General features: G+C 42.1%; 1 protein-coding gene across 1 annotated transcript in view; it reads left to right on the top strand.

Moving 5' to 3' along the window:
- The window catches only part of LOC126209911 (nuclear RNA export factor 1-like), a 179400-nt gene that overhangs the window by 32340 nt on the left and 134079 nt on the right, over positions 1 to 12981 (top strand). The window contains exons 4-5 of the mRNA XM_049939031.1: positions 5882 to 5965; positions 6906 to 7010. Coding sequence (XP_049794988.1) covers positions 5882 to 5965; positions 6906 to 7010 — 189 coding nt within the window. The remainder of the gene's footprint in view (positions 1 to 5881; positions 5966 to 6905; positions 7011 to 12981) is intronic.

Genomic DNA, 12981 nt, shown 5'->3' with positions numbered 1-12981 from the left:
GTAGTAAATGATGGCTGTGTTTCTCATAGCCACAAAACAGTAGCCGTGTGGCAGTAGGCCGGTCCACAGTGGTTGCCAACTGCTGCTTCTGGTCACACAGTGGCAGCCCACTCCACAGTGGTGACCGGCCACATAGCAGTAGCCTGCCCCATAGCAGTCGACTACTGCTTCTCTGAGGTAGTCCACCCTGCTGTGGCCACTGACTGCTTCTCCTGGTGACACGGTGGTAGTTAGTAGCCTGCTCCACATCGGTCACCAATTTCTTCTCCGGGCTACACAGTAATAGTTTGCTCCACAATGGTGACTGACTGCTTCTCCTGTCCACATGCTAGTAGTCGACTCCACAATGGCCACCCACTGCTTTTCCTGGCCACATGGTGGTAGCCTGCTCCACAGTGGTCACTGACTGCTTGTAGCAGTTCCACCTGCTTTATTTATTTTGTCGATCATTTATTGTACTCGGTGTCGATGTACTGCATTGCTACACAGGCTGAAAAATGGGTAGTGGATTCCGACACAGACACACTGTAAATAATGTAACCAACAGGTGCACAGTTTCATTTCACAGTACTTTAATTCCACTGTTCGCAACCCCCTAAAAATACACAGTTGTATGGCCAGTCCCCCATTCAGATCTCTGGGCGGGGACTACTCAAGAGGACATCGTTATCAGGAGAAAGAAAACTGGTGTTCTACAGATTGGAGTGTTGAATGACAGAGCCCTTAATCAGGCAGGTAGATTAGAAAATTTAAAAAGGGAATTGGATAGGTTAAAGTTAGATACAGTGGGAAAAAAATGGTTCAAATGGCTCTGAGGACTATGAGACTTAACTTCTAAGGTCATCAGTCCCCTACAACTTAGAACTACTTAAATCTAACTTAATGACATCACACACATCCGTGCCCGAGGCAGGATTTGAACCTGCGACTGTAGCGGTCGCGCAGTTACAGACTGTAGCGCCTTTAACCACTTGGCCACCCCGTATAGTGGGAATTAGTGAAGTTTGGTGGCAGGAGGAACAATACTTCTGGTCAGGTGAATACAGGGATATAAATACAAAATCAAATAGAGGAAATACTGGAGTAGGTTTAATAATGAATAAAAAAATAGGAGTACAGGTAAGCTACTACAAACAGCATAGTGAACACTTTATTGTGGCCAAGATAGACACGAAGCCCATGCCTACTACAGTAGTACAAGTTTATATGCCAACTAGCTTTGCAGATGACAAAGAGATTGATGAAATGTATGATGACATAGAAGAAATTGTTCAGATAGTGAAGGGAGATGAACATTTAATAGTCATGATGGACTGGGATTCAATAATAGGGAAAGGAAGGGAAGGAAACGTATTAGGTGAATACGGATTGGGAGTAAGAAATGAAAGAGGAAGCCATCTGGTAGAATTTTGCACAGAGCATAACTTAATCATAGCTAACACTTCGTTCAAGAATCATGAAAGTAGGTTGTATACAAGGAATAAGTCTGGAGATACTGGAAGGTTTCAGATAGATTATATAATGGTAAGACAGAGATTCAGGAACCAGGTTTTAAATTGTAAGATATTTCCAGGGCCAGATGTGGACTCTTACCACAATCTATTGGTTATGAACTGTAGATTAAAACTGAAGAAACAGCAAAAAGGTGGGAAATTTAAGGAGATGGGACCTGGATAAACTGACTAAAACAGAGGTTGTACAGAGTTTCAGGGAGAGCGTAAGGGAACGATTGACAGGAATGGGGCAAAAAAATACAGTAGAAGAGGAATGGGTAGCTTTGAGGGATGAAGTGGGAATTAGTGAAGTTTGGTGGCAGAAGGAACAAGACATCTGGTCAGGTGAATACCGGGATATAAATACAAAATCAAATAGAGGAAATACTGGAGTAGGTTTAATAATGAATAAAAAAAATAGGAGTGCAGGTAAGCTACTACAAACAGCATAGTGAACACAGCAGAGGATCATGAAGACAGCAGAGGATCATGTAGGTAAAAAGACGAGGGCTAGTAGAAATCCTTGGGTAACAGAAGAAATATTGAATTTAATTGATGAAAGGAGAAAATATAAAAATGCAGTAAATGAAGCAGGCACAAAGGAATACAAATGTCTCAAAAATGAGATCGACAGGAAGTGCAAAATGGCTAAGCAGGCATGGCTAGAGGACAAATGTAAGGATGTAGAGGCATATATCACTAGGGGTAAGATAGATACTGCCTACAGGAAAATTAGAGAGACCTTTGGAGAAAATAGAACCACCTGCATGAATATCAAGAGCTCAGATGGAAACCCCGTTCTAAGCAAAGAGAGGAAAGCAGAAAGGTGGAAGGAAAATATAGAGGGTCTAACCAAGGGCGATGTACTTGAGGACAATATTATGGAAATGGCAGAGGATGTAGATGAAGCTGGAATGGGTAATACACTACTGTGTGAAGAGTCAAAACAAGGCCCCAGGAGCAGACAACATTCCATTGGAACTACTGACTGCCTTGGGAGAGCCAGTCATGACAAAACTCTACCATCTGGTGAGGAAGATGTATGAGACAGACGACATACCCTCAGACTTCAAGAAGAATATAATAATTCCAATCCCAAAGAAAGCAGGTGTTGACAGATGTGAAATGTACCGAACTATCAGTTTAATAAGCCACGGCTGCAAAATACTAACGTGAATTCTTTACAGATGAATGGAAAAAGTGGTAGACACCATCCTCAGGGAAGATCAGTTTGGATTCCGTAGAAATATTGGAACACTTGAGGCAATACTGACCCTAAGATTTATCTTAGAAGAAATATTAAGGAAAGACAAACCTACATTTCTAGCATTTGTAGACTTAAAGAAAGCTTTTGACAATGTTAACTGGAATACTCTCTTTCAAATTATGAAGGTGGCGGGGGTAAGATACAGGGAGCGAAAGGCTATTTACAATTTGTACAGAAACCAGATGGCAGTTATAAGAGTTGAGGGACATGAAAGGGAAGCGGTGGTTGGAAAGGGAGTGAGACAGGGTTGTAGCCTCTCGCCGATGTTATTCAATCTGTATATTTAGCAAGCAGTAAAGAAAACAAAAGAAAAATTTGGAGTAAGTATTAAAATCCATGGAGAAGAAATAAAAACGTTGAGGTTTGCCAATGACATTGTAATTCTGTCAGAGACAGCAAAAGACCTGGAAGAGCATTTGAATGGAATGGACAGTGTCTTGAAAGGAGAATATAAGATGAACATCAACAAAAGCAAAATGAGGATAATGGAATGTAGTTGAATTAAGCAGGCAATGCTGAGGGAATTAGATTAGGAAATGAGACACTTAAAGTAGTAAAGGAGTTTTGGTATTTGGGGAGCAAAATAATTGATGATGGTCGAAGTAGAAGTGATATAAAATGTAGACTGAAAATGGCAAGGAAAGCGTTACTGAAGAAGAGAAATTTGTTAACATCGAGTATAGATTTAAGTGTCAGGAAGTCGTTTCTGAAAGTATTTATATGGAGTGTAGCCATGTATGGAAGTGAAACATGGACAATAAATAGTTTGGACAAGAAGAGAATAGAAGTGGTTGATGTCTTTGATGAAGGATGGGAGACTGCATGTAATGGGTTGAAGGTGTTGATCTACGTAGGCAGAGATACATTCTGTGGGGACTTGGTAACCAGCTACAATGGGGTGGCCGGGATGATTGGGTTTGTGAATTTTAGGAAGTAGGTAGAAGGTAGGGGTCCAGGGTGTCGGTGGGGTCAGGAGGTTGATGGGGTCAGGTGAAAGGTTTTGTAGGGGGCCTAAGGTTCTGAGGATTCCACTTTCTCGAATGCCTGGAATCCTTACCCAGTCTGTTACCCCCAGGAACCATCCTTGTAACCATTGATGCCAATTCCTTATACACAAACATTCCGCACGTCCAGGGCCTCACTGCGATGGAGCACGCCCTTTCACGCCGATCACCTGCACTCCCTTTCACGCCGATCACCTGCCACCTTTCCTCATTACCATAGCCAGCTTCATCCTGACTCACAACTTCTTCACTTTTGAAGGCCAGACATACCAACAATTAAAGGGAACAGCCATGGCTACTAGGATGGCCCCCTCATATGCCAACCTATTTATGGGTCACTTAGAGGAAGCCTTCTTGGTCACCCAGGCCTGCCAACCCAAAGTTTGGTACAGATTTATTGATGACATCTTCATGATCTGGACTCACAGTAAAGCAGAACTCCAGAATTTCCTCTCCAGCCTCAACTCCTTTGGTTCCTTCAGATTCACATGGTCCTACTCCAAATCCCATGCCACTTTCCTTGATGTTGACCTCCATCTGTCCAATGGCCATCTTCACACATCCGTCCACATCAAACCCACCAACAAGCAACAGTACCTCCATTATGACAGCTGCCACCCATTCCACATCAAACAGTCCCTTTTTCTACAGCCTAGGTCTTCATGGCAAACGAATCTGCTCCAGTCCAGAATCCCTGAACCATTACACCAACAACCTGAAAACAGCTTTTGCATCCCGCAACTACCCTCCCAACCTGGTACAGAAGCAAATAACCAGAGCCACTTCCTCATCCCCTCAAACCCAGAACCTCCCACAGAAGAACCCCAAAAGTGTCCCACTTGTGACAGGATACTTTCCGTGACTGGATCAGACTCTGAATGTGGCTCTCCAGCAGGGATACAACTTCCTCAAATCCTGCCCTGAAATGAGATCCATCCTTCACGAAATCCTCCCCACCCCACCAAGAGTGTCTTTCCGCCGTCCACCTAACCTTCGCAACCTCTTGGTTCATCCCTATGAAATCCCCAAACCACCTTCCCTATCCTCTGGCTCGTATCCTTGTAACTGCCCCCGGTGTGAAACCTGTCCCATGCACCCTCCCACCACCACCTACTCCAGTCCTGTAACCCGGAAGGAGTACACGATCAAAGGCAGAGCCACGTGTGAAAGCACCCACGCGATTTACCAACTGACCTGCCTACACTGTGAAGCTTTCTATGTGGGAATGACCAGCAACAAACTGTCCATTCGCATGAATGGACACAGGCAGACAGTGTTTGTTGGTAATGAGGATCACCCTGTGGCTAAACATGCCTTGGTGCACGGCCAGCACATCTTGGCACAGTGTTACACCGTCCGGGTTATCTGGATACTTCCCACTAACACCAACCTACCAGAACTCCGGAGGTGGGAACTTGCCCTTCAGTATATCCTCTCTTCCTGTTACCCACCAGGTCTCAACCTCCGCTAATTTCAAGTTGCCGCCGCTCATACCTCACCTGTCATTCAACAACATCTTTGCCTCTGTACTTCCGCCTCAACTGACATCTCTGCCCAAACTCTTTGCCTTAACAAATGTCTGCTTGTGTCTGTATATGTGCGGATGGATATGTGTGTGTGTGCGAGTGTATACCTGTCCTTTTTTCCCCCTAAGGTAAGTCTTTCCGCTCCCGGGATTGGAATGACTCCTTACCCTCTCCCTTAAAACTCACATCCTTTCGTCTATCCCTCTCCTTCCCTCTTTCCTGATGAAGCAACCATTGGTTGTGAAAGCTTGAATTTTGTGTGTGTGTTTGTGTTTATTTGTGTGTCTATCAACATACCAACGCTTTCGTTTGGTAAGTTACATCATCTTTGTTTTTAGATATATTTTCCCACGTGGAACGTTTCCCTCTATTATTTTCATATTGTAAGAAATTTGTTGCATTGAAGGGTGAATGTGTAGCAGAGGAATTGACACGATCACCAATTTTCATAGTTTCACCTGAAATTTTTGATGATGATAATTAAAACTTTATGACTATCCATAACAAATAAAAAGTTAATATTAGAGCACATAAACCTGTTGTTGGCATAGTTGCTTACATTTACTAGTGATTATTGCATTTTATTTCCAGGTGAAACCAGCTGTGGTTGACAGAGTAGCTGTTCTCCATGCTATCAACAGGCGAATTTCTCCACTGAGACTAATTCCATATTTTGTAAGTTCATAGCTGCAGGCTGATAATGCTGTCTTTTCCTCCCTAATTTTTAATTGTAATGTTATGCTTGGAACGGAATCTTTTAAGTGGTACACAGGAATATTGTTTGTACCCTACAGCAAGCTGACGCTGTGCAATGTTTGGACCGGCCAACTCACAGGGGAGGGTTGTAATACTTGGTTCTCACAGGATTCATCCTAGACTATTACTATTTTTGAGTTACAAGTTTAAGACTATCTCACCTGAAGACAGTCATCCTGTATGTCAGTGCTGGCTCGCTTGCCTTACCAGAGAGGACAGAGAATATAGTTATGAAACACGGTACATTGAAAAATTTAGTTCTTTTGTTCTGGAAATTTCTTCCTCTTTTAACATTAAGCTATATATAATTAATTTTCCCTTCCTGAGCAAAGAATGTGAACATAAAACTGGGCTATCACATTAACTCAACCCAGGCACATAGGATATTTTTAGACTGGAAGTGGGCCATCTGGCCTATGTGCAGTGATATTTTGTAGTCTGCTATTTAATAATCTGGGAATTTTTTTGAAGACATTGTAATAAATCTATTCCTGTATGAAATTTATTGTTGACTTTGTGTACTTGTTTGAAAGAAACTGCAGTATCCATTCAGCAAACACTGGATAATTGATTTACATGCAGGAGCACATTATTGCCTATCATTCAGTAAGTCATACGTCTTCTGCAATAATTGAAGGCAGTCAGTTACAAACTGCATATTTCTAAATCCAAGTAGAAGACTCTTCTAGATGAAAACTCTTTCCATACTCTACAGTATTATAATGCCCTTTGAACTGCCCTTGTTAGTAAAGAAAATGGTATTTTGTATATATTATTTTTACAAGTGCTGTTGAGTAATTATAAGCACGTGTAGTAGATAGCCTTGTTGTCTCAAAATGTGGTGTCCTTCTTTTTACAGTTTTCTATGGAGGATGGACATATAACATTCCTAGTGAATAACTGCAATGCTCCCCTGACAACATTGTTCAAACAGAATCTTAAAGTACCGTTTCATTCTATTCAGGTAAGTTTTTGATGGCTCTAGGTGTGCTATTAGTATGTGTAACTGGCAGTGGATGCCTTGTACGAATTCCTCTGAGTAATTTTGAAATTGGATAAAATTCCAAGCTGCTGGTGAAATAACAGCATTGTTACAATCAAGAAAGCTAGTGTTCAAATGTAGTCAACATTTCATATTGTGTGTCACCATATTCAAAAATTTTGTCGGTCTACTTTGATAGCTAAGCCATTTCATAGGACGCAATCACTGCATGCTAGTACACTATATAAATCCCTGTTTAAGATTTAGAAACCATTTGAAAGCTTGCCATTTGATCCTATACCCCGTCGCCTCTTCCCCCTGGTTAGTGTTCCATATTACTTTAAATTTTCCCCGTTGAGTGGATGGTACAGTGATTAGACATCCTGACTTGTATTCCAAAAACAGAGATTCAAATCTCCACCCAGGCTTAAATTTTCTAAGATTTCCCTAAATCAGTCCAGGAAAATGCTGGGATGGTTCTTTCAGAAAGGCACAACTGATTTCATTTTCAGTGGCCCTTTGAATGGTCCCCTAGCCCATGGCTTCTCAGCCTTTATTGTTGGCGAGTCCTTTCTTACAGGCACATTTTCTTGCAAACCTCACTCACTGTCTTAAGTGTAATTATTACTGACAGTATACAGGATGGAGAAAAATTGTGTCACAAAATTTTAACTCTGGATAGCTGATGCCAGCAAGAACCAAATTTACTAATGTTGTGCAGGTCACCAATCGGAGAGCGTGGCACCAAGTTTCTGTAGTTTAAAAATTGTGCATTGCCGACCTACACAACATTAGTAATTTTGATCCCTATCGGCATCAGCTATCGAGGGCTAAAATTTCGTGACACAATTTTTCTCCACCCTGTATATGAACAGTGCTGAGTTTCCATGGATACACTCAGGGATATGCCCTTTAACTTTTTGAATCTTCAGAGCAGGAACAAAGCTACATTTTATTTATGTGAAAAGGCAGAAAAATTGCTCATCAGTGACATTATTAGTGAAAGCAGGTAATTATATTAGATTTCATTTATATCTGGGGCATTTGAAAATGGTTTGTTGGTATTCCTTTTAGGTGTCTTATCAGCCAATCTCACAGCCTTTTCAAAACATGACTAGAACATTTATCTTATTGAAATTTTTCCACTTGTGCATATTAAGGGCCTTGGAGATAAATGTCTTATGTGGCCAGATTTTAAAATGTGTTTGAGAAGGCATTGCTTCCATTGTTATGCAGTGATGTAATGTTATTTGATCATTGCCTTATTCAGTGTCAGAGAGGTGAAGGCAAAAGGTGGGATTCCATTAGAGTTTCAGAGTCAAAATAAACCATATGATTACATGGTAGTTCTCATGCCCAGTGAATAAAAAGATTAAGCTGTTTGAGGGTGATGATGAAAATTGCTCATGAAAGGAAGACACCTGGCTCCAAACAGCAGAACTAAGGAGTGGAAGCAGGAGAAATATGACAGTGAGATTCTGATCCTGATTTAGAACCTGCTTTAAACAACCAGGATCACCATTAAGATACCCCTTTTAACCTCAAGTCTCAAGTTACCTCTTTTAACCTTACTTCCACAAATTATACAGGGTGAGTCACAAGGCTTTCCCCTGGTTTCTGGAGGGTATTCCTTAGGTTATTTGGAACAAAAAATGTAAATAAAGTAATGGGATCAGATCCATAATTAAGGATTTTGTAATTTCATATGCTCGTTCCTTATTGACGTTGCGGCACTGATAATGCATTCTTCTCGTGTTTCCGACATAACTTCATACACGATGTCTTTCATCCATCCCCAGATGCAGTAATCTAAGGGTGTTGATCTGGGAATCTGGTGGCTCAGTTGATAGAGCCCCTGTGACCTATCAGTTGGTGTGGGAATTCCTGATTAAGATAAGCTGTCACCACATGGTGGAAGTGTGCAGGTGCCCCATCATGTTGGACGTACATGTGGTGTCTTGTTTCCAGAGGAACATCTTTTCCCCAGTCCTTGTCCTCCTATTATGGTTGCCACAAGTTCTGAAAAATCAGGGAATTTCAAACATGTCAAGGAATTCAGGGAAATTAAAAAAAAAAAAAAACACTGGAAATATTGTTTTTGGGTCAATAGATGAAATGGTCTGTTGACAGAGATGCCACATCATCGCTGGATGAGCACAGATGAGTAGCTGCTGGGTGTTGTGCATCCTTTCTATCTCTTCTCCCCTCCCCCCATTCCCCTCAGCTTGCACTCAGTGCTGCCACCTCTAGCTGAGCAGCTGTCAAAGAGATCAGCAAGGAGGTGTGAGGAGTGGTTTGTCTGAATCTTGGAGTATTTGTGTGGATTGATCACTGCGGTCTCAGTTCATCAACATGCTGTCAGTCGCTCAAGATTATGGGTGTGAGTAGCTGACCAGACACAAGCAGGTGTTTACAAGGGGCCAGTTCTGCAGGATCTCTGGCAGATCTGGCCCACCAATCTGAAGCTCATTCCTTCCCACTAAAACTGCTGTGCATGCTCGACAGGCTGGCAGCCGTGGGTGAAGTGTTTCAGAAGTTGCAATTGTGTATCACCATAAGTATTTTGCATAGCACCATATTTTATAGGCACTTTATTTACTGTAGTACATTTTAACACTCTGAAAGTAGTGTATATATTTGAGAGGAAGTATGGACTATGCTAGCAAGAAAATTATGGCAGTCATTGGAAGTTTGCACACTTTGTAATCATATATTTCTTGAAAGAAATGTCACACAACATAAGTAAAAAAAACTGACATAAGACAGTGGGTAATAGCCTACAACAATTAACATAGTACATGCAGCATTTTGTTGGCACTCACTAAAGTGTTGGTCCTATACAGCCCAGCCCCCCCCCCCCTCCTCTCCTTGTACACTTCTTTCAAGAGGCTTTCTGGGCTAATTTATGGAAACAAAACCTTGTCATATTGATTCTTTTCAAATTATGTTCCAAAAATACTATTTTTTATTAATGAAAAGCATCCTATAATGAATGACATTACATATTGTTGAGTGGTACTTAAGTAAATAAATTAGTGAAATCAAAGTGAACTAGAAATTAGGATATGAATGAAAAACTTGGTTTAGTTTAGAGAGTTACATACTCGCAAGCAGCGGGCCGAACAGCAGAACAGAAGAGACAATGACCGTGAAGTCAGCAACTTCCACATAAGCGGGCGCTGTTGATTCAGCCGTCAGGGCAACGCCCGACCGGCTCACGTGTTTCTCAGTTGTCGCATGTGAGCAAAGGCCCTCGCCTACATCCCAAGAGCCAATGACCGACGTTAAGAAGATTCTTCGAGAAGCTTTTCAACGTGACAGACGAGGCAATGACCGTGAAGTCGTTCACCTCCAGTAAACTGAAGTGAATAAATACGCGAGACGCAGTGGGCCAGGAGATGAAGTCAGATGAAGACGGAGACGGAGACGGAGACGGAGACGGAGACGGAGACGAAGACGAAGACGAAGACGGAGAGGAGAGACGAAGAAGACAAAGAAGTTTTCAGTCAGTTTCGGTGCTGAAGACCGTCATGCAAGAAGAGACTGCATCATGCACAGACGCGCCAAGTCCGCCGCTGTAATGGAATAGCAAGCAGCAGCCGCGGTGCCAGAAGACAGAAGTTAAAAGGTATTTGAAGTCTGGTTTTTACATACCCGGGTGACTCGTGAGGACGGGAAGGAGAGGGCCTCACATCAGTAGTCACCTGTGAGCTGGGATGAAGACCTGACAGCCGAAGACTGGCAAGCGGGAGTCCGTGGTTCGAGTCCGCCACACTGGCCTTCCCCCGCCGCGCCGCTCCGCTGGCCGACGCAGAACACACGCGGCCGCTTAGAGAAGAGAAACACTGGGACGCGGCACCCAAGGTATCATACGATGCACGATTTCGCTCGCAATAATTAAACGGGCCACCTCGCGCTGCGCGTCTCCAGTCAACTGGGCGAGACAGCGCCACGAGATACACACCGCTACGCGTAATCAGACGCCGCCGCCGCTGCCACAGCAGAAGACTTCACAAACAACACAGCTGCCGCTCTCCGAACCAGAACATCCCGTAAGATACAGTTGTACAAATCTTCAATAAAAGTTATCTTATGTAAAAATGATGTTTCATTCGACCTCATACCCGAGCCAAGGAAGAACCCACCCTGCCCACATGTTGTTAAGAGAGAAAAGTTAATTTATTTAATATTTTCACCCAGACAGAATGCTTTAGAATGCTCATCCTGACATTTGACTTGCATCAAAAGAGAAAACCCAGTTACATTTAGTGACAGAAGTGTCACATTTAGTAACACAACTGTTACATTTGGTATCAGAAGCCGTTATAGTTGTTACATTTGGTGTCAGAGAAAAAACCCTTGGCTCAATATGAGGTGTGAATGACAGTCACTAAAGGTCCACAGTTAGTATTGTTTAATGTGTGAAAGGATAGAGGTTTGCATAGCAGTCGTAATATTTTCTTTATTTAGAAGTGTATTCTCTCTCATAATTTTAAGAGTTTGTCGAAAATATTTAAACATCTTTTGAATTCAGTGTGGTAATATTGTGTAACTAATAGTTTGTAAATTGATGACACGAAATCGTACAAAGTCAGAGTCAGCACCACAAGCGGTTTCTACTGAGGAAGCTATTCAGATCTTAGTTAATCAGATAGAACAGCTTAAAAGTGATAATAATGCATTATTTAAACAGTTGAGTGAGGTTAGGCAAACCAGTTCAATCCCTCCCACCCTAGATTCCTCAGCAGCAGCCTTAGTAACTCCTTTTTCAGGCAAACCTGGCGAAGACATAACAGAATTTTTTGATGATTTAGTAGCAGCTGCAAAGTTAGGATCATGGTCAGATGAACAGCTCTTACAAATGACAAAGTTAAGATTGACAGGAGAGGCTAAAGCACACATCTTATACCATGAAGAATTACGGAATGCTCCAACATTTGAGGAATTGAAGAAAGGATTGCTTAAACGTTTTCAAAAACAGAACAGCTGTAGATTTTATAGGGAACAGTTAAACACTATCACTCAGAGGCAAAACGAGTCGTTAGAAAGTTTTGTAGATAGGATTAGAAAAGTTAATATTAACACCTATCAGTTGACAACTAGTGATGAAGCAAATAAAGTTATTTTACAAGAGGCAGAAAATAGAGCTCTGGATACATTTTTACATGGGTTACCTCCTGAAACGTCCTGTCGTGTCAGGGCAGAGTTTCCTAAAAATTTAGCGGAAGCTGTATCTGTGGCGACAGCTTTCGAAGAAATAGACATTGCCACCAGATACAAGGAGAAGCGAAATGTATTTTCAGCAGGAGTACGATGTTTTAGGTGCGATCGACAGGGACATATAGCAAAAAACTGCAGACAACCTCAATGCACTAATTGTCAAAGAATAGGTCACACATTCAAGGAATGCAGGTCTAAGAAAGTGTTTGGAAATAGAAATCAGTTAAACTCAAACGGGAATGCCGGAGCTGCCGCCAGGCATTCCCAATAAAATTTCATGCCATTAAGGCGAATGCGAAGGCGGAATGCTGGTTATCTGCTACCATACAGGATAAAGAGGCAAGGATACTAGTGGATACAGGCACAAACGTATCAATAGTAAGTAATGAATGTATTGGAGAAAAGAAATATGACCCTCCAAGGTATAGATTGAGTGGAGTAGGAGGAGGTACAGTGAAGTCATTAGGATGTACATCACTGATTTTCTATATTCACGGTGTACAATTTAAGGAAGATGTAGAAGTGGTAACAAAAGTAACTGACGGGTACGACGCGATCCTAGGACTGGATTTCCTGAATAAACATCACGCTAAAATCGACCTCAGACAGCAAACTGTAGAACTTAGCGGAATAGTGTTTCAGCTAGGTGACACCGCTGCAAAGGGCCCTCTGCCGCAAGATTTCCCTAACCGGAAGGCGAAATCAACTACACTGCGTGCAACGTCCTTGAAGG

The sequence above is a fragment of the Schistocerca nitens genome, chromosome 10 (assembly GCF_023898315.1).
Source record: "Schistocerca nitens isolate TAMUIC-IGC-003100 chromosome 10, iqSchNite1.1, whole genome shotgun sequence".
Classification (NCBI taxonomy): domain Eukaryota; kingdom Metazoa; phylum Arthropoda; class Insecta; order Orthoptera; family Acrididae; genus Schistocerca; species Schistocerca nitens.
This window is presented reverse-complemented; position numbering and strand designations above follow the sequence as displayed.